Source organism: Rhamphochromis sp. 'chilingali' (genome assembly GCF_963969265.1).
Source record: "Rhamphochromis sp. 'chilingali' genome assembly, chromosome: 11".
Lineage (NCBI taxonomy): Eukaryota > Metazoa > Chordata > Actinopteri > Cichliformes > Cichlidae > Rhamphochromis > Rhamphochromis sp. 'chilingali'.
The window spans coordinates 7,082,652-7,108,606 of record NC_137938.1 but is presented as its reverse complement, the minus strand read 5'-3'; the positions used below and the strand labels follow the sequence as shown (position 1 = coordinate 7,108,606).

General features: G+C 41.0%; 1 protein-coding gene across 2 annotated transcripts in view; it reads left to right on the top strand.

Annotated features, from left to right (window-relative positions):
* Window positions 1–774: 774 nt before the first annotated feature.
* cep192 (centrosomal protein 192) overlaps window positions 775–25,955 on the top strand; it is a 33,976-nt gene continuing 8,795 nt past the window's right edge. Inside the window, exons 1-43 of one of the 2 annotated variants that reach the window (XM_080895678.1) lie at window positions 775–835; window positions 1,463–1,707; window positions 2,039–2,149; window positions 2,629–2,786; window positions 3,195–3,256; window positions 3,592–3,742; window positions 3,873–3,988; window positions 4,125–4,214; window positions 4,457–4,609; window positions 4,762–4,912; window positions 5,092–5,312; window positions 6,172–6,294; window positions 6,982–7,137; window positions 7,305–7,569; window positions 7,669–7,818; window positions 7,926–7,990; window positions 12,389–12,607; window positions 12,852–12,993; window positions 13,113–13,195; window positions 13,310–13,597; window positions 13,762–14,446; window positions 14,593–14,698; window positions 14,943–15,099; window positions 15,313–16,000; window positions 16,108–16,299; window positions 16,567–16,715; window positions 16,853–17,083; window positions 17,270–17,395; window positions 17,792–17,932; window positions 18,149–18,212; window positions 18,381–18,520; window positions 19,407–19,499; window positions 19,799–19,917; window positions 20,388–20,585; window positions 21,053–21,143; window positions 22,189–22,368; window positions 22,506–22,766; window positions 22,838–22,959; window positions 23,576–23,685; window positions 24,378–24,537; window positions 24,791–24,881; window positions 25,046–25,124; window positions 25,217–25,340. In XM_080895678.1, coding sequence (XP_080751804.1) covers window positions 1,535–1,707; window positions 2,039–2,149; window positions 2,629–2,786; window positions 3,195–3,256; window positions 3,592–3,742; window positions 3,873–3,988; window positions 4,125–4,214; window positions 4,457–4,609; window positions 4,762–4,912; window positions 5,092–5,312; window positions 6,172–6,294; window positions 6,982–7,137; window positions 7,305–7,569; window positions 7,669–7,818; window positions 7,926–7,990; window positions 12,389–12,607; window positions 12,852–12,993; window positions 13,113–13,195; window positions 13,310–13,597; window positions 13,762–14,446; window positions 14,593–14,698; window positions 14,943–15,099; window positions 15,313–16,000; window positions 16,108–16,299; window positions 16,567–16,715; window positions 16,853–17,083; window positions 17,270–17,395; window positions 17,792–17,932; window positions 18,149–18,212; window positions 18,381–18,520; window positions 19,407–19,499; window positions 19,799–19,917; window positions 20,388–20,585; window positions 21,053–21,143; window positions 22,189–22,368; window positions 22,506–22,766; window positions 22,838–22,959; window positions 23,576–23,685; window positions 24,378–24,537; window positions 24,791–24,881; window positions 25,046–25,124; window positions 25,217–25,340 — 7,184 coding nt within the window. In that variant the 5' untranslated portion in view covers window positions 775–835; window positions 1,463–1,534. Of the gene's footprint in view, window positions 990–1,462; window positions 1,708–2,038; window positions 2,150–2,628; window positions 2,787–3,194; window positions 3,257–3,591; window positions 3,743–3,872; window positions 3,989–4,124; window positions 4,215–4,456; window positions 4,610–4,761; window positions 4,913–5,091; window positions 5,313–6,171; window positions 6,295–6,981; window positions 7,138–7,304; window positions 7,570–7,668; window positions 7,819–7,925; window positions 7,991–12,388; window positions 12,608–12,851; window positions 12,994–13,112; window positions 13,196–13,309; window positions 13,598–13,761; window positions 14,447–14,592; window positions 14,699–14,942; window positions 15,100–15,312; window positions 16,001–16,107; window positions 16,300–16,566; window positions 16,716–16,852; window positions 17,084–17,269; window positions 17,396–17,791; window positions 17,933–18,148; window positions 18,213–18,380; window positions 18,521–19,406; window positions 19,500–19,798; window positions 19,918–20,387; window positions 20,586–21,052; window positions 21,144–22,188; window positions 22,369–22,505; window positions 22,767–22,837; window positions 22,960–23,575; window positions 23,686–24,377; window positions 24,538–24,790; window positions 24,882–25,045; window positions 25,125–25,216; window positions 25,341–25,955 lie in introns of both variants that reach the window. The other variant, XM_080895677.1, reaches the window with a different exon arrangement.

The following is a 25,955-nucleotide window of genomic DNA, read 5'->3' as shown; positions in this document are numbered from 1 at the left end:
TGTCCTAGCCATTTATAAAACTTGGTGATACCTGGTAGCTCTTGGACACTGATGTGTTTCTTTAGGGCCTAACCATTAGTTGCATATTGCGTTATATAACCTTTTCCTTTTTAGTGTGAACAGCTGTCTTTTGGCTGTGCTATACATTTCCTTGGCGTTATTTGTGAAGGATCACATGTCAGCAAGGGGCTATTCTCCTGCCAATATCGCTCCAAAATTAGGCAAAACTGACAATATATGCCATTAGTATTTTCACAGAGGGTTAACATTGACAGGGAGGACAACATTTCATATCGTGGCACTCCTAATAAACGGAACGCATGGGATGTGGGATGACAACTCTTTCAGCAGTCAGCTGTTTGCGACCCTCGGTACTCTTGCAGCTGTTTGGCAGGACATACGATACAAGAAAATCCTCACTTGGCCATTAACGACTTGTGTGACACGCTTTGCTTAATAACTGGGCGCTAATTCATAATAAATATAACAACCTATCAACTATTGCAGATAATTTAGTGGTATACGTATTATTAGATAAGTTATGGCTGGAGTTCAAAAGAGCACATTCCGTCTTTCATTCATCTGAGGACAAGCGCTTTACTGATAAATGAATAAGCACTTTTCTTAACCGCCCCAAGCATACAGTCATTGGCCCCAAGCTGCCAAATCCATTGGAATGACATAGATAGTAACCAATCATCATTGGCAATTTCCTCCCTCATAGGTTTTCTGTCCAATCCGCGTCGTCTAAAATTGATTAAGTCCCGCCTTTGTGATATGACGCTCACGCGGGCTTCCTGTGGCTTCTGGGCGCTGTTTGGTCCTACGAACTATTGTACGGTTTGTTTGATATGTCAGATTTTAAGTAATAATGATGAGTCTAAGTTATTTCGAAGTTACATTTGGCATTTGAACCGTTTATAAGGACAAAGTTCGAGTTGGAGAAAAACTATTTATCCCTGGGCCCGCTTACTTCTGGAGTGTTGAATGTGAGTTGAAGTCCGACAAACGTTTATAATTGAATTCCCTTGCTGGAGTATAACAGTCTAAGAAGAAATAATTAGCGAGCAGGTGAAGCTTGTTCACTTATATGTGCTGTCTGCAAAATGTCTTCTTACACACTCTAACTTAAAGAACCAAAAACAATGGGGTAGCTTAAATCTGCAACGTGCTGGCGAGTTCCACAGACCCTTTTGTTTTTAGCAAGTAGCCTGTTAGCTTAGAAGTTAGCCCACCTAGTGTAGTTGGCTAGTTAAGTTCTCTTAATTTGTTTATTCAATAGACTTGAACCGTATACCTGCGAAACAACATGTATGATGACGTTCCCCAAAGAAAATACTTAAGTCAATAGTTTTCACGATTGAAAGGTGGTATTAAGAAGCTGATGTTTGCTAAATAAGCACACGAGTGGGCACAAGATGTGTTTTACCTGGTCCTTTATTGCTACCGTTCATTTTTCTAGACATTACAGATGGTCATCACCTGAACGGAACCTAAGCCACATTTGGCACTCACCCTGCTCCCTTCAAAAGCAATGGCAGACAGTTTTTACAAACTGGAAGATGAAGCCTTCCCAAGTTTCCTCTGCAAGTCTCTGGACAGCGCCAGTGGCCGCCCCACACTGGGAAATGTGACATTGGGTTCAGGCCCAGGACTGCCGGTGGCTGCCTCTACTGTGGCTAAAATTAGACGCGAATCTGACAACAGGTGGGAGTATGCTGTTGGCTTTGGGCTGATGTGACTTGTTTTAGAAATGCTCTGAGGCTAAAAATAGATCTCAGGTTCTTTGTTTGCAATACAAGGATGGCAGTATTTCAAAAATGCCTGCTAAAAAACAAACAAACAACTGTGTATATTTGTTAATGAAAAAGGAAAAGCAGCTCTTTGTGGTCTCTGACATGTTTAACAAAGTTTATAGGTAATATATTAATTCTGGGTGAGCATATAGGTGCTAAATGTAATTAAGGGTGCTGATAATTATTTACAGTTGATTTTTGTGTTAACAAGCTGCTTTTTGCACTATTTGCTCATTTTATAGAGACGATCCCATTGAGGTTTCATACCTGGATAGCAGAGTGCTGCAGCATTCTGGTCTACAGTCATCTGAAGTAGAACAGCCCAAGTTTGCCCTCAGCTTCAAAGATGACATGTGAGTATAGAAATACATGTAATTCACGCTGCTCATTGTTGCCTGTAAAATCTCTGGTTAAAAAACAAACAAACAAAAAACTGTAGTGTGTAATACTGCAGCCAACTTCCAATTGTTGGATCAATAGTCAGGATAGATGTTTTGTAGTTTGAAGGATGAGAAACCAAATACTGAAATGTAGTAACTCTAATCTTTAGTGTCGATTTTACTTGAGGTGTGTACCGTTGTCATCTCTGTGAAAATAAATGCCCTTTTTAAAAAAAAAAATGTTTCAAATGCAGTGAAGTGGATACACAGCGGTTGTTGTTAGTATGAATTTAATGTTTTACACACACACACACACACACACACACACACACACACACACACACACACACAGTATAAACCTGACTAATAGATAAGTAATTACTTTAACTCTCCTTTGGTGTGTTTTACTAATGTGTTCTTCTGAATTATTTACATCCCTGTCATTGTTACAGGGATAATGCAGATGACTTCATTGCAGCCCATCGTCTTTCAGACAAGCTTTTGAAGATTAATCTGGATGAGAGTGCATCCAGAAATCAAGGCTCCATGCTGGGCCTTGGTACTACACAGGCAGGCTCAGTATGTGGCCATCCCACAGAACTTGGAACAGGTAAATTCTTGTGCCCCTGGCTCTATTGACTTTTTCAGGCACACGTTAAGTAATATTTCTGGCTTCATCAGTCTATTCAAGTGACTCCGTTCTCCATTCAGACTTAGCACACAATTTAAAAGTGAGCTATGTACTACTTGAATGTGTACTATGGTTCTTTCTGTTGCTGTTGTGGTAATGCAAAGAACCATGGTACACGTGAGTTACGGCCCTTAAATGTAGTTAATAACTTGAGTGTTGCTTGTTCTTATAAATCAACCGCTTCATACTGATCTGTTATGTAAGAGTGTTTGCCTAAAGTTGTTTTGTTTTTTGTTTGCTTGAGGCTTTTGGGGGGCAATGTGTACATGCTCATTTGATCCACCTGTATGAAAGTGTTACTGATGAACTTTGTGTCTCTTCTAACAGATCTGTCAACAGGGCTTCTGACATTTGCTCATTTTGGACATAAAGATGTCACAGACAAAAAGGTACCACCTTTCCATACATGCTGATCAGTTTCCTGTTGATTTATATCTGTATGATGTGTCATGAGACTGCTGTCCAAAGATTTGGACTATTTCTTTCCCTACTCATTTTCTGTGTTCTATATTTTCTGTCGTGATGTGCAAAAATACAGAGTTTGAGTCACTGTTTAAAAGCCACCATTTCACTTCTTCTAAACTTTTGAATGTCTTGATATCTAGCTCTTTCTACAATGCAGTATTTTTGTTACAAGTTTTTTTTTTTAAATCAAACTCACCTTTTTTTATTTGCTAACAAAATTTCTGTAAAGTTGCTTTCATTGCATTCCTCTGTTGTTCAGTCCATACAGGTTCAGGCCTTACCATCTAGAGTTGAAAACAACCAGGTACTGAGGGAAGGAGTGGGCAGTGACCATTTTAGTGACAGCAACTCAAGCTTCCTGGCCAATGAGAAGCTCATGTCTGTGGATAGTATGAATAGCGACCTAACAGGTAAGTCAGACCTTTAAGTCCTTAGAGTCACGCTTTGTACATCGTTCCTATTTCAGTTGGATGAATTTAACACCGAGCAGGTGTGATATTTGTGATTCAGTCACACACATACTTGGTGTTTGGTCACCAGATGATGACATTGATGTAAACAACCTGCCTGATGATGAGCTGGAGCTGTACTTCAATAAGCTGGTCCCTCCTGCTATGCAGAGAGGCAGAGTGGAGGGCCAGGAGATTCCTGCAACTGTAAGGCTCTTTCCGCTCTACTTTGCTGACTTTGCTGACTTTACTGACTTATACATTTTACTAGCACCACTTTTAAAAGAATGCAAGCTAAAATCTTTGTTTCAGAGTTCTCGCTAACACAGTATATCTTTCATAGGGAGTGCCAGGTGCTGCTGATGTCCTGTCCAACCCAAGTTCTACAGAGCCTGAACAGTACAGAGATCAATTCCTTGATCAGTCTGATCAGGTGAGCATGTTGATACATTGCTTTGTGACTGTGTACTGATTTCAGCTCAGGCAGAGAATGGTAACTTGTGTTTGAAACTACAGGTCAGTTTAGACAGCTGACCCCAAAAATAAGGGTTTAGCAAGAACCTCGTTTGCTTGACTTTTGGTTTGCTTGTACTTTTCTTAATCATATTTGGGCCAGATATTAAAAGCTGTATGTTTTACTTTCTCTCAATTAAAAAAAATAAATAAATAAATCAGGAGGATTTCCAGATGCCCGATGTGCGCCTGGCTGCCACAGGTATGGACTCCTGTCCAGCCAGTGATGAGGACACAGAGGATGAGCTGGAATCTGCAAGAAGGAGCAGTGATGCTGCCAGGACTCGGCTGCTGCCAAGCACATCCAGACAGCTGGTCAGAAATACAAAAAGAAATATTATCGGATATTTTTACATTTACATGTTTTGGTCACCAGTAGATCCACTGTTTTATTTTCAATCAAAGTGAACTGCATTCTCAATATTGTTTTACTTATTGCATGTGTTTTTCTCTGTGTGAATCGACAGGTTGGACAAAGCAACCGTCCCACTTTCAGGCCAGGTCTAGAAGGAGGCAGTTCTGAGGATGAGGCTTCCAGTGGTCGGGGTGGTGCATCCTCATCTGGGATTGGACACAGGCGATCCGCTGAAGGTCAAGTCATCAACCCTCCTGTCACAGGTATAACACCCATCTTTAATGTTTGCTGTGTGTGTCTGTAGTAGTAGTAGTGACAAAACTGTCATACCACAATCCCGTCATATCGTTAAACCAGCAGTAGATTATGTGAAAATGAGAAACAAATTTCCCGAGCGTCTTGTATAACCCACAGTTTTTTGTTTGGTGCTGTGTAACATCAGGAGATGGAGGAGGTGGGGATGGGAGCAGTGGCAGCGAAGAAAGTGGAAACGATGGAGGAGTGTCGACCATGCCTCTTCCAGCAGCAACTAATGTCCAGACCACCTACGATGCCCTGCGTGGGTTGGGGATTGTGGGTAGCAGTGCTGTTGGTGAAGATGAGGACGATAATCTGAACGGTCTTCCAGTACATGGAAGAATCAGCCTTCCCAGACATACAAAGGTACGAATGGGCTCTGTACTCGGTAGTTGGTGGCAAATAATTATTTCTATGTCATGGTTAACATGACTGTGGTTTTAAGACATGAAATGTTTAAGCCCTTAAAAATTTCTGTCATTCCTAAATGTTTGTGTTTTCTTTTTTTTAGTTGTCCTTGAAGTAAAAGTGAAAGTTAACACTTAAAACATATCTTGATTGCTTGATTTCAAATTCATATAGTGTTAAGAATGATTCCCTTATACAGATCTTTATGAACCTGGCTTTCTGAAAACAACAGGTTAATTGAATTAAGCTTGTGATAGTTATTACTCCTTAGCTATAAAAGGTTGATGGGGTATTAGTGTCACCCCATCAGGGTGACCTCAAGATCAGAGGTCAAGTTTTCTGAAACTCTTGTGAATAAGATGACTCGATAACGAGGCTATGTTGGACTTTCAAATTGATACCATAGGTGTGTCTACTAGAAATCTCACTGAATCCCACTGACCTTGACCTCAAGGTTAGAGGTCAAGTTTTCTGAAAGGCACCTAGGATTTTCAAATTGATACCATAGGTGCATCTATTAGGAAGCATTGGGGTAGTAGTGGTAAACACCAATATTTTTCTTTTTGTTGTAGAAGTTGTGAAATCTATTTATCAATGCCAAATGTAAGTCTTACCTTTTTGATTGACCATAAAAGCCTTTGCAAAAGCTATGACCAAAAAAAAAAACCACATTCATTTGTTCATGAAGTTTACAATTAAGTGTTTCACCGTTTGGACCCCTGATAGATGGAAAATATAACTCGGCCTTGACTGTGTGTGTTTGTTTTTTGTCTTTTTGCTTTAATTTTAAGTAAAAATGTTACTTTTTAATTTTCAGATGGGTGACCGTGTGGGTCCTGTTGGAACAGGAGAGACCAGCTCCTCTCTGGGGATCTCTGGGGCATCTCAGAGGCTTTCTCATGTCAGCTGGAGCAAGGCCCTGGACAGACAGGAGGCACTGGTAAGTACAAGTGCTATATGTAACTGCAGTTGACCAGCTCGTGGTCATTTCAGTCATGCATGGCTATACTTATTATATATTGTGCATACTATGCTGTTGCCACTGTAATAGTGTTTTGCACATTTTATCTTATTGTTGAACTGAATTGTTGGTGCTTTCTCCTTGAGTACTTGACACTATATGTCAAGTACTGACAAAGCAAGGATGTTATTTATTAAAATGTACTTGTTTGGTAATTGGAGTAACAGTATTAATATTGCAATATCATGGGACCAGTTTGTATTTGGCTTCTATTTTAGGAAAAAGTAACAAAAGTAGAACATAAGGAAACCTAACAGTAAATTTTAGGTGATTTAATAATCAAAAGATGGGTAACTCCAACAACTGAAATAACAATATTCAACAGAGCTTTCATTCAGTGTTTGGTTTGAGCTCATGCTCAGGATGCTCGGGTATTCAAAAAGTTATGTGTCATCCGATTCTCAAGAACATTAAATTGCTGTTATGAATCTTGTATTTTTACTTCACTTATGACATTTAAATATTGTTTTTTCCGTACACATAACAGATAGTGCTTCACACTAAATGGAATGATTTGGTAATCAATCAAAACGTTGGAGGTACCAGTAGTTGTAATGAGCTTTAAAGGCTATATTTGCTCATGTTTTTTGTAATTCTGAATGTCAGGATGCCATGGAGAGCACAGACTCTGGGCCTGCAGTTGACAGACTGTTGGACTCTGTCTACCTGAGGAGTGGAGCTGCACTGAGAAGACCTCAAGATTCAACAAACCTTACTGTGTCTCACCTTCAAGGAACCCAAGGGAGCTTCCACCTCTCCCAGGTAAATGGAGGTTAGGGGGTGAAAATCTCTTGTAGACCTGAGTGCCTGTTTAAAGCCAACTGTGCTAGTCCTATTTTTGAGCATTTATATATTTATAACCCTGCAACGTTAACACATTTTGAAATAAAATTACATACAATACATTTTTTTCAATACCTATGCCTCAGGTGCTGGTTCCAGATTGTGATGACAAGAATGATGATGGAATAGATGAGCTTGATGGTGCCAGGCCCTCCTTGGGCTTAAGAGGAGGACCCTGTGGTGATGTTACTGCTGCTGAAGTTTCAGACAGTACCAGCGAGGATGACAACAATCCCCTCTCCACATCCCTGGAAGCTAAGTATTTCTCCCAGAGCTTCCACCGGGAGCAGGATGATTCAGATGATGGCTGGAACCATTGCCCAGACAACCTAGAGCAGGAATTTCAACGAGGTAGGTGGTTGTTATTCTTGAATAAATACCGAGGCTCAATTATGATGTAAAAAATCTGAGACTGATGTAACATGTTAACAACACTGCTGCTCCCCTCAGGTGCCAGTGCCACTCATAATGTAGTGTATCAGAATGAAGAGGGGCAGTGGGTGACAGACCTGGCATATTACTCGTCCTTTGAAAAAGAGATTGCCGGAAAGGCCTCAGAGAGTGCTGCCCAGTTTGAGACAGAGGATTTTGTTCCTGCAAGTATGGTCCACAACTCTATTATAATATTAGATTTATATACTACACTGTTTCATTTGTATGTAATATACATTGATTGAGTTTTTGGATTATGTTTCCTTTTCTTGCAGGTGACGCTATGGACAAGATAGTGAAGGATCAAGAAGAATTTGAAAAGGAGCACCAGTTCATGCAGGTACATATCACTGCCTCACCAGAGTTTTTGCTGGCATATTATTTAGAGCGGTTTGCTGCCGCCATACAATAAAAGAAGGTATTGGCAGGTAACTTGAAGTTTCTGCTGCACTGTTATGAGGTTTCAAGAAGAAAATAAAAGACAGATCTGAATGTTTGAAAATGTTTTGGAAAAATTCTGTAAAGATTAGATGAAAAATACTCAAAGGATAAATTCAAATGGTTTATTTAGATAAGTTGAAAAAAAAGTTAAACAAGCAAGTAAATGAAGAAACAAGGTAGAGGAGAGAAAACCCCAACAATCCCCTCTGAGCAAGCACTTGGCGACAGTGGGGAGGAAAAACTGCCTTTAAACGGGCAGGAACCAGGAGTGGACAGTCAACTGCTGGGACTGGTTGGGGGGGGTTAACAGAGGTGGAGCAAGACGAGGCTACATCAGGTGAGGAAGCAGTAGCGTCTCTCCTCCGGAACAAGTGGAACCATTTTTTCTTTTTTTTCAGGCACTTTTCCACGAGCGCTTTTTTCTCCAGGATGAGATTTCTCAACTCATCAATTGTTTCTGTGTTTTGCTTTTCAAGTCTCTCACATCTTTGTTCCACCTCTTCTAATGTTGCTTGTTGTTCTTCAAGCTTGTCTTGGAGTTGTTTGGATGTTGCCTCCTGTATCAGCTTGTCCTTGTGCATGTCTGCATTTCTCTGTTGCACTTCTTTGTGCTTGTCTTCTAACTGCTCGTTTCTTTTCTGGATTTCTTGGAGGGTGAGCTGCAGGTCTTCATGTATTTTGTCTTGTTGTTCTTTTTGTGCCTGCATTTGAGTGTTTTCACGCTTCAAGTTATTATATTCCACCAAAATCACCTTAACGAGCTCTGAGTTGTTTCTCGCATTTTGCTCGATCCTTTGCTGCATCTGTGAGCAGCGTTTCTCCAGTTTGTCCTTTTCTTCTTCCACTTTAGTTGCTTTATCCTCCAGCTGATTACAAAACTCTTGCAGTTTTAGATTTTTAGACTCAAAGTCTTGGACGATACGCTTTCCTTCTTTCAGTCTTTCTTGTTGTTGCTCTTTCTGTTGTAGAAGGTCTTTATTTTGGCGCAGTGTTTCATCCAGGCTTTCTTTCAGCATTCGGTATTTTTCCTGCATGCTCTTCAGTTTGTGCTGCATGTCTCTTTGCTTTTTGTCATGCTCTTCCTTCTGTTGGAGGAATTCTTTCTTTTCTTCCACAGCTTCATGGAGCTGTCTTTGGAGGAGCTGATTGCTTCGGTCCATGTATTGGAGATCCCATTGTATCTTATCAGTCATCGTTTTCTTGTCTTGGAGCTGGTTGGTCATTTCTTTTAGTTCTGCACTCTTTTGCCTGTTTTCTTTAATGAGGTGCACAATCTGCTCTCGGGTTTGAGCAAACTTGATTCCCCAGCCCTCATTAATAATTTTTATGTCCGGCTGGCGCTGTTGTCTGTCTTCCAGCTCTTTACTTTGGGCTTCCATTCGTCTACACTTGTTCTCCAGTTGAAGTTTCTCTACTTCAATTTGTTGCATTTTTTTCTGGAGAAGGTAGTTTTCATTCCTACTCTCCTCTAACGCCCTTTGGAAGGATGACACGCCATTTGGGGAAATTGGCCGGCCACGCCAGGAAGGAGAGGCGGCGTAATCTTTTTGAATTGGTTGTTCTTTTTTTCTTGGAAACATGTTGGAGTTTCAATACGATGACTTTGTTTCTGTGGTGAACATTTGTAGGCTGCAAACACAGATGCTGCTAAAACGAACTAAAACTTGCTGTTTCTCACCCCTACATAAGGAAACTCATCAAAGGACCTAAGATTCTTAAGATCTCCCTGTGACATCATCACTCCCTAAGCCAATGAGATTGTCACAAGACATTTTGGAATGGCTCCAGAGCCGTAGGTTGCCGACCTCTGATCTAAAGGGTATAACAAAAAGGGGGAGCTTCCTGCTCGAAAATGAAATGTCCCCACTGGGCGATCGTGGCTCACGAGTTAGCCTTGTAATCGGAAGGTTGCCGATTCGAGTCCCGGCTTGGACAGTCTCTGTCGTTGTGTCCTTGGGCAAGACATTTCACCCGTTGCCTACTGGTGGTGGTCAGAGGGCCCGGTGGCGCCAGTGTCCGGCAGCCTCGCCTCTGTCAGTGCGCCCCAGGGTGGCTGTGGCTACAATGTAGCTTGCCATCACCAGTGTGTGAATGGGTGCGTGAATGGGTGGATGACTGAACGTGTAAAGCACTTTGGGGCTCTTAGGGACTGAGTAAAGCACTATACAAATACAGGCCATTTACCATTTTTCTGGGCGTGGGTGCTTAACTAGTTAAAAAGAACAAAAAAACAAACAAACATCTGTCTCCTATTTTTTTTATGTCACACAGGAAAGAAGCTTCAATATCTGATGAGAAGACATTAATTTGTTGGTGTTTGTGGTGTTTGGTGCAGTTTTCTTGTTTTCTGGGTTGTTGTTTATTTACAGTGAAGATGAAGATCTCTAACAAGTTGATTTGTTCACATTTGCACATCTTAATTTTTAAGAGGAATGTGTTTTTTGAGTTTGTGCACTATATGCATGTAAGGCAACCGTTTCCTTTTTCACTATTTTTGTGTGCTGCATTTTTCTCTTTTAACAAAAGGGGGACAAAAGACATTTTAAGTCGACCTAAGATGATTTGTTAAAATTTTTACAAGGTCTTACTGAGGTGATGCAAAGTGAAACATGCTTTCTTCTTTTTTGGTAATGTGCTGGAAAAGCTTGAAAATTCACCTTGAATGTGCTTAACCCTTAGACGCACACGTGGGGTCAAAAATGACTCCACGGGTTGTTTTTCTTCAAAATCTTTAAAATGAAAAGTTGTAATATATTCATATTCCAGGTATTCCTCATAAAATATGTTTGTAAAATGAGGCCATTTACATTTTTATTTATTTTTTCATTAATTTAAAAAAAAAAAAATGCAGTTTTTGTATCACTACCCCACTCTTCCACAAGTGGGTCAAAAATGACCCCAGGCAGTTCCTATGGAGTCTTCTATGAAACTTTCATTCTTAACAACTCTGACTGTCCCACTTATACTTCTGATGAATCAGGAATTAATTTTTACACAGTAACATACATGATTTGTAGTCAGGGCTGCACATAAGTGGTCTGCAGGTGCGCATTCGCTGTCAAAATAAAAGTATTTCCAGAAATTCCGAGAATATGCACTTCTTTTGCGGTGGAGGAACACCAAAGTAATTGCTTACGGAGCTTGCTTTTCCGACATCTTTCCGAGTTCTGAACAAATGTCTGTCCTCCTCCAGAACATTTTATGTATGCAAACGCGCGTTCCAACTTCTTATCTGGTCTTTTATTTTGACAGCGAATGCGCACCTGCGGACCATTTATGCGCAGCCCTGTTTATAGTTTTCTGTGCATTTCAAACATTGTACTTTCTGATGTTTTTTTTTTTTTTTTTTTTTTTTTAAATATCTAAAGTACCATGGCTGCTATGAGGCCAGCTAGGATCCCTGTGGACCTTGCCCTACAAATGATTCAGGACGGATGGCATGAAGAGCCCATCAGAGGCATTGACTCAGAATCTGACATCTCAGATATAGAGGACCCAGACTATTGTCCCCCCCCACTGAACAAGGCCAGTCGGACACAGAGGAGTCCTCTTAAGAGTCCTCTGAAGAGGAAATGGATATCTAACTGAATGAGCCCCTCTTACTGCTCTAGCCACAATATTCTGAATTAGACGGCCAGGGCTTGCACCTGGGTTTAGTACTGTCTCCCCAATAGATGCATGGAAGATGTTCATGTCTGATAATATAACAGAAGAAGTGATGACATGCACAAACATGGACACGAAGAGTAGCCACAGAAAGGGGAAAAGAGTGGGGAAAAATGTAATCAAACATAAGCTCCTGGCCTTCATTTGATTGACCATTCTTGCAGGAAGTGAGAAGAACGGGGACGTACCAGTCGGTGTGCTTTTTGGGAGTCCTCTGCATAACCACTACAAGGCCACTATGTCAATTCAAAGATTTGAAGATATTCGCCCGTCTTGCACTTTGATGACAAGAGGACCAGAGCCTACCGACTGAAAACAAACCACATGGCAGCTTTCCGCTACAAAAATGCAAAGGGCCTCATGTCACAAACATGTTTTATGAGGAATACCTCAAATATGAGAATGTTACAACTCTTCGTTTTAAAGATTTTGAAGAATAACAGCCGAGTTTATAGCAAAATGCACTGATTTTATTTGGGGTCATTTTTGACCCCACTCGTGGAAGAGTGTAGGTATTGGTAGGTTGTGCATCCAAGGGTTAAAAAGTGCTTGAATTTGACCCTGAAAAATGTGTATGAACCCTGTGTTTTGGTGTAAAGAATGGTCTCTGGTGGTGTAATGTATCATTCAGGAGGAACAGATCGAACCAGCCAGCAGCAACGGCACCTTTCACAGCGACTCGTCCTGGAAATTGCCCTTCAACAGCCACGTCCTAATGAGGGCCTCCCAGGTCTCATCAGAATTTTTGCAAGGAGATGAAAGCTATCTGCGACTTTCTTTTGGGCAGTTTTTTGGACAGCGTTCTGAAGCTCTCGGCTGTTTGGGAAGCTCCAGTGATTTAGTTAAAAGGGTCAGTAAAAGCTACTTTGAAATTTAAAATTGTTCTTTTCTCCAACTCAACAAAGTTGGGTGACTACTAAGACTGCATAAAGGTGGGCATGGCAGGACAGATGCAGCTGCCAAAGAGTTTTTTGTTTGTTTGAACAAATTCTGATAGGAAGAGAAGAAATTGCAAAAAGTGTGAAATTATTAAAAAGCTGTTTTGTTTTTTTTTTTGGTTTTTTTTTTTTGGTTTTTGTTTTTTGTTCCTCTAGCCATCCTTTGGCTACATCATTACCTCTCCAGAAAAAAGGGAGCCATTTGCCTTGATTCACCCTTCAGAGTTGTCAAATAGAGATGGCTCTCCTTCCAGTGACACCATGGATCTCAGTGAAGCAGACAAAACTCTCAACCCAGGTGTGTTTGTAGCATCGCTGTTGCTGGAGCATTATTTTAAAAGCTTATAGAATAGAACAGAATCTTTTGTGTGTTTTGTTCATTTTTGTGCTTCTCTGCTTACACTCATCTTCTTGCAGAGGAACTAGATAAAACTCTTGAAGCTCCAGGTGAAAGGATGTCACCAAAAGGGACCACTGATGTAGACTCTTGTAAAAAGGAGGTATGTAGATTCCCCCCCCCCCCCCCCCTTTTTTTTTTTTTTTTTTAATGATATTTTGAATATTTTAAAGATTACATGGACAGTTTTATGACATAAAATCACTTTCCTCTTTAGGAAAATGGCATTAGAGCTGCACATCCAGACAGCAGTGACGGCCCCAGTTCTGATTCAAACTTGGCTAATCAGAGCTATGCGCTCCCTGACAATAACAGCAGTCCACTGATGCTTAGTATCAGTACAATTGCTTCAGCCATTGCGGATGCATCCATCAGTAACGACCCATCACAGCTGGCTGCCATGATCATGGAGCTGTCCAAGAAGAGTAGGGCGAGGAATCGTGCAGAGTCTGCAAAAGCGGGACCTGCTGGCAGCAGCACTGAGGAACCTACCTCAGCTCTGCATGTAAGCATTGAGTGTTTATTTAACAATATGTTTAAGGGTCTTAGTTATATCTATGACTTGTAGTTCAGATTAAGGAATGGTTAAGGTTCTAAACATGTTTTTTCAGTGTTTAACTTAAAAAAAGAAAATGGAAACATTGAAACACTGTTTTGGTCTCCATCTAGATCCTCCCTGAGCCCGATCAGAGTGGCATTCTAGACACACTGCAGAGAAGCACGTGTGTAGGAGAGATGAGTGGCTTTGATATGGAGAAATACTTGAAAAGGGTTGATGTTTCTGGCAGCAGTGATTCCTTGGGGGCTCACGCCACCCTTGAATTGAGCAGCTGGGCTAACAATCTCAGCAGCTCTCAGAGGAACCCTCAGGCAGGACATCCTGAAAAATGGGGGATGGAGAAAGACATCAGGAGAGAGTCAACGATAGCGCCTGCCAGCTCTATCCCTCAACCGTCACTGAGCTCTGCCAGGAGATCTGTGGGCTCTTCCACACACAAACCTCCTACAGACACAGTGTTATCTCATGCTGCTTCCTCAGCCACTACCTGTGCTTCATTAGGTGGAATGAAGCCAGCAGAAGCGAACATACAAGCATCCAACGGTAGCCCTTCTAAAACCCCACACAAAACTAATAAAAGCTCTGCTGCTTCACCTGGCTTGCCCAGAACCTCCCCTGGCTGGATGAAAGGGCAGTCAGTCCTCCCTTGCCATAAAGGTTCCTCTCCCGTGACGCAGAAGCATGTGGACACATCCAGAAATTGTGAGAGACCACCACCCAGGAATATCGCTGCTGCTTCGGCCTCACTGGAGAAGCATGTTGGAAATGTTCAGTCTTCTGTAGACCCTACATCTGGTGCGTGTAATCCACAAAAACAAACATGACTAATGTACTTGGTACCATAAAAGCATTGGTCTCCACCATAATGTTGATTATTGGTAAGGATTGCTGCAGTTGGAATATTTACAAGATTTTTTTTTTTTCTGCTTCTGGCCAAAAAGGTTTTTCTGAGCAGTGTATGGAGGAGACTCAGTGTAACTTCAGACCATCCACTTCTCCTCTTACCCACTCCTCTCCAAGTCAGACCTCTGTTCCCAGTGCAGATGGGTATTGTGTCACACATTGTTTCTATAAAATGAATGCTTTTAATGTTTGTTGTTGTTTGGTAATGCTGTTAGCATGACCTCATTTTAAATTTAGCTCAAGTCTTCAAATGTCTACCCTGTTCTCTTGTATGTCATTCATCTTTTTATTATTTAGTCAAAACTCATCACTACTGACACTTAATAGATGTCTTTATTACTAGCCATTATTCATTTGTTACTTTATCCATGTTGTCTTGCCTTCCCAGTATGTTGTCACCACCTTCATCTGCCGGACGTCTGGCAAACAGACATCCTGGTTACGACCTTTCTCCTCAGGGTAACTGCTCCAGCCCTAGTCTCAGCAGACTCACCTACATCTCACTGAATGATGGCACTGTTGTACCTACACCCGAGAAACCAAAGGTACACCATGAAAAAGTCAACTGTGCCTGACTTGGGTTGTAACAGCATTGAAAATTTGATCCAGCTTAAATACATGAAATGATTCATTTAGATTTTTGTTCCCGGTTGTGCTTTTGGTGAAAAGAGTGTAGTACTGTATTTATCTTAATTTTTGTGTATTTTTATTTTTATTTTTATTTTTTCCCCCCGTGCTGGGCTGTTTGCGCTCAACAGAATAATTCTAGCATGGCACTGAGCACCACCATCATCAGATTCAGTCCTACCCCACCTGTGGATCCAGATGCACAGTCTTGTATGGAGATTCCAGGCCTTTCCAAAAGCCTCGATCAGGTGCAGACACAGCATTCCAGAAGTCTAGACCCACTCCCACCCCGGCCACATAAAAGCCCAGACCCCTCACGTAGTGGTTCTGCTTTGAGCTGCACCCGCAGCCAGAGTGAATGTAACTACCACTGTCCTGGGAACAGAAGCGGTGACATTTCCACCAGCTGCAGGAACCACAAGCACCTCTCTGAGTCTAATGTAAAGCAGCTCACTAAAGTGGACTCAGGATATTGTAGCAATCTGAACATTCAACAGACTAGCAGCTCCACAGCTCCTCAGAGCTCCCAGCAGTGGGGTACTGCTAGCTCAGTTTCATCGTCAGTGTACACCAGAGGCCTCGGTATGCCTCCAACCTTTTCATCGGACGGACTTCACTATGTGCCCATCCCCAGCTTTAAGCCTCAGTGTCCTGGCACGATTGACCTTCCCCACCAAGGAGATGTGCAGTCTCTCCTCACTGGACGTGCTCTCTTCAACTCTCAGCTGGGTCAGCAGTATCTGGGACCTGAAGCTCCACTACATCCAGCTGCTTATGTGGGAGCAACAGAAAGCGGTCTCTATACCGTTGCCTCAGCAGGTCTGCCATCGTTCACTTCCTAAGTAAACATGCTGAGGTGTTGGTACTTCATGACGGTTAAACCCAGACAATATAAGCTTTAAATAGTCCTTCCTCCTTTTTGACAGGCATACCAAACAGTGATCTACCGGTCAGACACATCCACACAACATCTGGTCCTCTGGGGATTTCTGGTGCTGCTGGATCCCATCTCCTTCCCAGACCACATCAGAGCCAGCAGGACATTGGAATGATGGGGAAACCCTTCAGTCAGTATACTGCAGATCCTCTGGTGACAAGCGGTCTTGAAGAACTGCGAGGTAGCAGTTGTTTGTTTTTTTTGTTTTTTTTAGCTTCATTATCAGTGATCAATAATAGTAGAAGAAATATCAGTACACACTCTAGAATTTATAAAAACTTGCATAACTCAATTTTTTAAAATTAATTAATTTGTATATTTTTTTAGATGAGGCTATTAATGCACTTCATAGAGTTCATTGTCTGTACTTGTAATAAGTATATGCCTTTTCCTGCAATGAGGACTGGTGTTTCTCTGTCATGTATTACTGTTCCACTGTCATCTTCAGGCCAAGTGGTGGTGCCAGAGGAGTTGCGGTTCTCTCATGCCTGCTGTGTAGGCATAGCTTCACAGACCTCCCTCAGCCTTTTCAACCCGTCTGAGAGATGGCAACAAGTTTCAATTACCGTTAATAGTCTGGCCATTGATGGGGAAAAGGTGAATATCATATGTCACAGGATGTATATTTAAAGTACACCATCTCTTTTTTTTTCTTTTTCTTTTTTAATCTCTTGAGTTGCCATGACTCCGTATTTTATTTTATTTTTTACATGTGCTTCATTCTTTCCCTAAAGGTGGACAGCTTGCCTTACCAGTGGCTGATGGTGAAGAACAAGACAATCATTGGCCCAAAGAGTACTGAGGAGCAGAAGGTGTTGTTCATACCTCCCCATGCTGGTGTCTACCAGTGTGTCCTCAGTGTTAGCTCCTGGCCAGCATCTGCTGAGACAGAGGTGGCTGCCAGGGCTAACATATTTGCTAAAAGGGTGGTGCTTGTTGCCATAGCGGAGAACCCTGCTCTGGAGGTGAGGTTCCCCAGTGTTTTGTTAAAAGAAAATTCATGAAAATGAAAATCAAGGGGAAGAAAAAGGCTAAAAGTATTAGCTGAGCTAATATTCTTAGACACTCTTCTTTTTTTCTCTTCTTTGGTGACTCGTTATGAAATGCATTTCACAGGATTTAACTAGACTCAAATTCATTTTGGTTCTCAGGTTGAAGTGGGCAAATCTGGCTGTTTGGATTTTGGAGACCTGCCTGGAGGCGGTGCTAAATCTCTTCCTCTGAAATTGCTCAACAGGACACATGCCACAGTACCCGTCCGACTGGTCATCAGTGCAGTAAGTCACTGTACTATAATGACACTATAAAAATGATTATGTATCTTTTTAAATCACTCAAAAACACACGTGCTGATCCATAGTAGTTTTGCAATGACCATGCTTGGTAGCTGTCCAGTTTCAAGATGATGTATTTGTGTAAAGAATCAAACCAGAGGGTCGAGGTTCAAATGATGGGTTAAAACACAAAATAACGTAATCTAAAGTTAATATCACATCAAAGCTAATGATCAAGCAAAAGCCAGAGAATGTTTCTATATTATAAAAAGACAGTGTCTGCACTGGAGCATAGATAACTAATAACAACCAGTTCTTGCATTGCTTTGTTCAGCAGAAACACAGTTGGTATAATGAAACGTATCTGAGTGGTTTACATTCTAAACTTTATTCCAACAGAATGCCACAGCATGGAGATGCTTCACCTTTTCCAAGCACCCTGTTACCATGACATCTGAGGGAACACAGCCGACTGGACACATGACCCCCGTTTCCTCTCCTTCTGTGATGAATCATGTGATGCATGCCAACTATGGAGAGGTTTGAGTTGCCAAAATGATTAGAATCCTTGTCAGAGTCTGCCATTTAAAATATTTCACGGCTGCACGTGTTTGTGTCACAGTTACTCAAAGGCTTGCTTAAACACTTGTGGTATTCAAGCAGAGCATTTCAACATGGTTATTTCAGTTTGAGAGATCCTGTCTGACCTAAAGTCCACCTAATGATGTATCATAATAAATGAAACTTGTTTTCCAGAATCCAGAAAGCTTCATGGTCTGGGTTCATTTCAAGGCCCCTCAGAAGTATACAGCTTCTTCTGGTAACCAGTCTGGACACAATAATTATACTTAAAGCTTTTTTTTTTTTTTTGAATATATTTAACAAATCACTTAACCCATGATATTCTTAGAGTGAGTAGTAGAAGTAGAAATAATAAAACAGAAGTTGTTTCCTACTAAAGGTAAGTGTGTGTTGTTATCCTTTTTAGGAGAACTAGGTCCAGCTGATGAGTACAGTGCCCGTGTGGACATTGAAGTGGACTCCCCTGGTCCCAGTTGTGTGATCAGGAGCATTCCCCTCAGGGCCAGGTCTGGAACTGCAAGGGTCCATGCTCCTAAAGATCTGCAGGTAACTAAGCTGCTGTGTGGCTGTTCTTAAACTAATGGCAACTGGCTTAACATCATTTAGCATTTCTTCCTGAATATGACAATGAAATATGTACAGCTCTTGTTAATATGGTTTTTGCAACTATCAATTATAGTACGCACTAAGAAATAATATTCCCCCCTTTTTGAGGGTAAAGCAGAACAAACTCAAGTAGATTTAACTGAGAAAACGTATAAATTCACCAGGGAATTGAAAAATGCTTTCCCCCACTGCATGATGGCGGTGTTTGTACGGTCTTATGCCTTTAATCATGTTTGTGGCATCTTCAGAAATAAGGAAACACTTTCAAGTATCGTTTAGTAAGTAGTGTCAGCAATGGGGTATCTGTTGTTAGTGGATGAGTGTATGTGCTGTGCACTTAACCGGTTTAAGAATACATACTTTAAACCAAAGACGCTTTTTTTTTCTTTTCTTTTTTTTTTCTTTTTTTTATGGTTTTGTTTTGGGTTTTTTTGTTTTTTTTGTTTTTTTATGAAGGTTAATGAAGAGGAGATGAGCACATAATTTCCCTAAGGAGTAATAAAGTATTCTGATTCAGAAATTTGTAAAATAATTTTGTCATTGTGGAAGAATGAAAAGAGGCTAGTCTCGGAGAGGCGAGAGCTGCTCCTTTATTCAGAAAGCTTTTTATTTATGCTGAACAGCATGTAAACAGCACATCTGTAAATAGGAAAAAAGGCTGTTTTCATAAAATGACTCATTCATTTAAGAGTGGACACATTCATTTATTTTATTATAAAAAATCAAAACTTTTTGTTAACGTGTATAAGTTATCACTCTGTCAACGTACACTGGCCTTTTGAGTTGGTAGCGAACTGTTTTTCCTTTCTTGTGCTTCTTTGTCTAGACTGTCAGCTTGTCTGCTCCACTGGGTAAATCTAGTCAACAGACGCTGCCATTAAAGAATGCAGGAAACATTGATGTGCAGCTGAAACTCAAGGTAATTCTGACCTTTACTTTTCTTATTGGATCTGGGGTTTGGGTAAGCCTCTGTGACATTTTGGGCTCAGATTGTGGCAAACACAGCAGGGATCCATTGATATTTTGCCTTTTTTTTTTTTTTTTTCTTTGCTTTCTCAACTTCCACCTTCAATTTTTCCCTTTCTTTCTCACCTTCTTTATTTCTTTGTGCTCCTGTTTTTTTTTTCTTTTCCCTTCCACTGTACATTTCTTCCTTTTTGTTGCTCATTCAACTGGAATCACTTTTCCTTTGCCGTTTGCCTTCATTCCTGTTTACAGTGCAGTGACAACGAGGACAGTTTTTCTGTCACACCCAATGAACTGACCCTGAGAGTGGGAGAGGAACACGCCATTGTTGTGTCTTTCAAAGCACAGGGCAACCGAAAATGTAGAGACAGGTATATAACTTTTTCATGATTGTAAGAGGTTATTTTTTGTAGCAACCAGATTTAAACACAAAACCACAATTTCATTCTGAAAAGGATTTTAACAACTGTGATAATACAAATGTGACTGCTAGTAAATGACATTTGGCTACGTGTAACATCTGTATGCTTACCCCGGTTTCTAGACTTAAAATGGAAAAAACGACTGTGACAGCAGTCCTGATTGATAGGAGGCGTGCATTGAAATGACTTATAACCCTGTATCTTTTGTATTGATGTAATTTAATCCAGTCTGACTCTGAAATTACCAGCAAATGTATATAATGGTGCCTTTTAGGACTCTAAATATATCTTTGTTTTAATGACTCTTCATTTTTAATGAACTATACTCATACAGCAGTCCTGGATTGTAACTTTGAAACCCCTCCAAAGTGTTGTAATATATTGTAAACTCAATTCTTACAATTAACTTTATATTCCAGCCTTCTCACCATTTTGGTGCTACTGTCCGGCCCTCAGTATGAGGTATCACTGAAAGGAGAAGTAACCCCTGAGGACTCTGGAAAGCATGCACTCCCCTCTGCAGCAGTGTGCGGCCCTGGTCTGACCAATAACGTCCCACCAATCCTCTCTAACAAGCAGTTTGTAGCCTGGGGAGGAGTCACCCTGGGACGTGCCGTGTAAGCAGTTTTCTTTTTTTTCTTCAGTTTTTCATTAATTTCACAGCTACACACTTGCAGAAAAAGAAAACATGTTATAGGTATCAATTATTCATTGGAAAGTAATCAATAAAAATCTCAAGGCCCAGTGGTCCATCTTATTCTATTAAGACTTGTATAATGTTATTCATGAGAAGGGACAGTGGGCATCTACCAGGAGTGTTATTCCTCAGAAGCTATTTCAACATAATGCACAATTTATTTATACTCGCTGAAGGGCAGCATAGAAGAGACAGCAGTAAGCAGGCTAAATCCCCCTCAACAAGTATTCTTTAAAGTTTTAGCTAGATCCAGATTTGACCCAGCTACTCGTACATGAAGTAGGAAAATGATTGTCAGTGTTCAAAGTCTGTCAAAGGTCCAGTTAGACGGAGAGCACTGTGTACACTGACTGTTGTCACGTAACCAAGAGCGCTTGTTTTTTTTAGCCAACAGAAGCTGGTCCTTAGGAACAACTCGACTGACGCCACACAGCAGCTGCGCCTGCTTATTCGAGGCCAAGACCAAGATTGTTTTCAGGTGCACATCATCTCTATTCTTGTTGTGTGTTGTTGTGAGTAGCGCATACTGTTTGTTTGGTTGGGTTTTTCTTTTCTTTTCCTGATGTACTGGTTGGAACTGTGTTTTTCTTTTTTTACTACTTTTCTTGTGTATTGGGAATCTGGCACAGTGGAATCTACACTGATCAGGAATAACATTCTGACCACTGACTGCAGTGAATAACACTGATTATCTTTTCATCATGGCACCTGTTAGTGGGTGCGATATATTAGGGAGGAAGTGAACATTTTGTCCTCAAAGTTGATGTATTAGAAACTGGAAAAATGGGCAAGTGTAACAATTTGAGTGAGTTGGGGTGTCTTGTTGGGTCTGCAGTGGTCAGTATGTATCCGAAGTGGTCCAAGGAAGGAGTGGTGGCGATCCAGCGACAGGGTCGTGCGTAGCTGAGGCTCATTGAGGCACATGGAGAGCAAAGTTTTAGCTTTGAACCAGCTTGAACCTGGCCCATGTGGTCAAGTTCAAGCTGGTTCTGATTGAAAGTTGTCAGGATACAGAGTTCCTCACTGTTTGTTGCGTATAATCAGAATCAGAATACTTTATTAATCCCGAAGGAAATTAGGCTGCATAGCCACAGACCACATACACCTTTTCATGGAAACTGTACGCCCTGATGGTTGTGGTCTCTTTCAACAGGATAGCGCACCCTGCCACAAAGCAAAAATGATTCAGCAATGTTTGGTTTGGTTTGAGGAGTGCAAGAACGAGTTGACTTGGCCTCCAAATTCCCTAGATACTAATCGAGTCGAGCATCTGTGAGATGTGCTGAACAAACAAGTGTGATTCTTGGAGGCCCAAGAATCCTTTAAGATCCTTTAAGTCCACTTTACAGGACTTAAATCTGTTGCTAACATCTTGGTGCAGATACCACAGCACAACTTTAGGGGTCTGTTGGAGTCGATATGGGACCAACACAATATTAGGCAGATGGTTGTAATGTTATGACTGATGGGTGTAGTTAACATGTGTTGAATTTCCTTAATTTGGTCTTCCATTTCTTCTTCAGCTCCAGAGTTTGTTCAGTCCCGAAGAACGTCTAACCCGACATGGAGAGCTGTCCATCCGTCCCAGAGAGGATGTGACCGTCCACCTTCTTTTTGCTCCCACTCGAGTGGCCTGCATGTTGGCCAAGCTGGAGATCAAACAATCTGGAGTTCGACCTTCACAGCCCGGAGTCAAATTCACTGTGAGGATGTGACCGTTAAAACCAAAATCATCAAACGCATTATAGTTTCTCCTATCACAGTTTTACTCCTCTTTTGTCACGCTCTTTTCACTTTCTGCATCTGTGATTAATTTCATTCCCGTGTCTCTGATCCTTAGATTCCACTGTCGGGTTATGGCGGCACCAGCAACATCATTCTAGAAGACCAGAGGAAACGTGCAGATGGCTACGTGGCAACACTGACCGACATCGCTGTTGGCTGCGTGAGCAAAGTGTGTCTGTGTGTGAGGAACACAGGCTCCAGAGCTGCTTTCATCAAAGCTGTGGCCTTCTCTGACGTGCAAACACGATCACTTATGGAGCCCTCAGTCATCAGCCTCGCGCCTTCACAGTTTGTACTAAAGGAAAGAACCCAAGAGGTAAGAGTTTTTGTTTTTGTGTTGATTTTTCTCTGTGTATACTTGAACTTGTTATCAATCTGAATTTTCAGGTGATCACTGTGCTAATGAAGTCCACCCAAAGAGAACAGAACCTCTGTCAGTTAGACAGTGCACTGCTGGCTACAATCTACCTATTCTGTGGAGATGAGGTCTCCAGACAGCAGTACAGGAGGTGAGACCTTCCAGCATTTAGTTTTCTAGTTGGACTGTTGAAGTGTTAATGGTAATAGTTCACAGGATTCAAATTGATAGTGATTTAATTAAATCTAAACGATCATTAGGAGAAGTTAAAGCTCTCTTGTAGTAAAGATGGCTTCAAATAATATGGATCTCTGTGGAAGGAAGGGATTTTTTCTGTGTCGCTTTACATCAGCATTAAAATGGCCTTCTGTTCTGTTCGGTAATGGCCAGAGCAGTACTTAAATAGATTAACTTTATCACTGTATGAGTTTGTATTAGGTTCAGAAAAAAATTATGTGGCCCTGTAAACTGATTTTACAAATGCTGCAATAAGAACAATGAAGAGTAACTGAAATTGTTGCATCAGTAATTCCTTAAAGTTTTTATTTTCTACCGTAAAGTCCAAAGGGGGCCAATTAAAGTTATTTTTTTTTTTAAGTGTCCATCTTTCTTTCTTCTTGTCTTATATCCTTATAGTAATGATGACGCTTGTGCACAAACAAAGCCGTAAATCGTTTCTGAATCATTAAAATGTTTACAGAGCCTTTTCCAGATGCTTTTGGCAGGACTTTTTCAGTCCTATGCATCTCTTTATTTTTTTCTGTCAGGTTGCTTCAGAGCAAGCCAGAAGTTGCACGGAAGGCCCTGTCTGACAACAGTCTGCTGAAAAACATTGATTTTAATGAGAAGTTCTTGGGAGAAGAATATGTTGCAGAGGGTAAGATACCATGCTGGGAGGGGAATTCCTTTCTGATCTCAAGGTTAAAGCAGTTGAAAACTTTCCATAGATGATGGTAATAACCTGCACATTTCATGTTCCATTTTACTGCGTTGTTAACCTAAAACTTAATTTAACTTAAGTGTCTCACATAGAAATAAACAGCCTTTTCCCTTTTTATTAAAAAAAACTAAAACTACTATTTTGGATGTAGTAGAATATCTACATATTGACATTAGGAAAAATTGCACAAAACGACATCCTTGTTACCAGCTTTTAAAAGACTGCGGGATGTTGGGCAGCTGGCATGGACACCCAAGTTTGTGAATGCGATAACTGGAACGAGCAGATGCAGGAGCTTCAAATCATACCATAAGTGTATCTACTAGGAGGCTGAAGGGTACCACTGGTGTTTTTTCTTTTTTAGCAGTGATGAGAAAGTATTAAAAGGTAACAACTTAATCCCAGATATGCTTTGGAAATGTCAGATTTTGTTCTGAAGCTTTGGGACAAGTTGAGCAAAGACTGTTTAGCAGAAATCACTCAGCCGAGGACAAAGTTGCATGGCTGAATAAAGCCTAAGAGAACATGAACATAAAATTTAAGGCAGCAGAGATTCATATTTTGATTCTGAACATCTTTACATCTGATTCACTGCTTAAAATTTGACGAATGATTTCCCTCCCGTGTAGCCTGTGACCTGCCCCAGCGGCCCAATGAAGCCCACATCTTCTACGGCAACATGAGTAAGGTGGTGGTGTCGTTGCTTGGAAGTACTAAGAATACAGACTTTGAGGAGAGCGAGCATGCTCTGCTGCTACCGTCTGCAAAGTCCAGCTCAGAGACAGACAGGTAACCTGCTGGAATATACACGGGTCTGTTCCATCTTAATAGCAGTGCGATCACCAATATGGGGATCCAAGTACATGTCAGAAAACAAAAGACCGTTGCTCAACGTACAGCATATTCATTTTATTGGGTTTTAGATTAGTAAACACATTCAAAATTATGATGCAACATTATCAATTGTCTTTGTGTATTCCTGCTCTTTGATAACTCTGCATTGATAAGAATGCACAGTTTAATGGTCTTGTGTGATTCCCAGTGGGTCTTCAAATGGCAATGTGTCTCTGGATGTGCTGCCAGTGAAAGGTCCCCAGGGTCCAGCACTGAGAGTGGCAGAGCCTTCCTTAAAGGTACTGTAAGCCCTTCTTAATCAACTTTAATGGTTTCTTTCAATGACTATTGATTACTTTGGGGCTTTTTAAACTGACTGAGATTTAGATCTTTGCTTCACTCTATTTCATGTGAAAAATGTATCATTTTTGAATGTAGATTATCTTCTTTTTACCCTCTTCAGGCTTCAGAGCAATTACACAAACAGTCCGAGTCCTGGACTATTCACCCAGAACAGCTCGTCCTTGCAGCTCCCACCATCAGTGAGTTGAATACAGATTTCAAGAGTACTAAGCAAGCTTGGTTGTTAGTTTGGCTGGAGCAACCAGTGAATTTTTGTTGTTGTTGTTTTTAGATGGTGCATCCACCACCAGTCAAGTTCAGATCCGAAACAATACTTCGAGAGAGCTGAGCTTTGATTTGTCCTGGCCTGCCCACTGCCTCACGATCACCCCACAGCATGGAGTTATCGAGCCACAGTAAGAATACCCTTGAGTCAAGAGTTTTTGGTTACAAATTCTCTGTATTCTCTTTTTTTTTTCTGCATTTCTCACACTTGATGTGATTGCATCACGTTACGCATCAACTGAATATTTGGAACACTTTAGCATGAGGTCCAGTGGATTTTTTTCACAGATGTAATATGAGGTGTAATCAAAATATTCCACGATCTTTTTCTACAAGATCATCTTCCCAACAATGTCTGGCTTCATTCACTCCTGTTCTGAAGCATTTCCCTCTGTGTGACATAAGGTTGGTGTGTAGAGTAAAAAGGCAATATTGACTTCTCTTTGAAACCATCCTGAATGATCATGGGAGCTGCTTCTCAGGATATGACCTTCAGCATTTTCTGTTAGCATGCACCTTGATTTCATCCCTCAGGGCAGATGGTCTCTGCAGAACTGTGGCTTGTGTCATCCTGTTTCACTATAGAGCACATTGAAAATACTGGAGTTTTTTCCTGGGGAAAAAAAAAACAGAAAACATGCACACCTCCTGCACTATCACTAGATTTTCCTCCTTGCAACCGAAAATCAAGCTGAAGGATTACTGTGTTCATACACTTGAGGAAATTATTTTTTTATTTTTAAAGG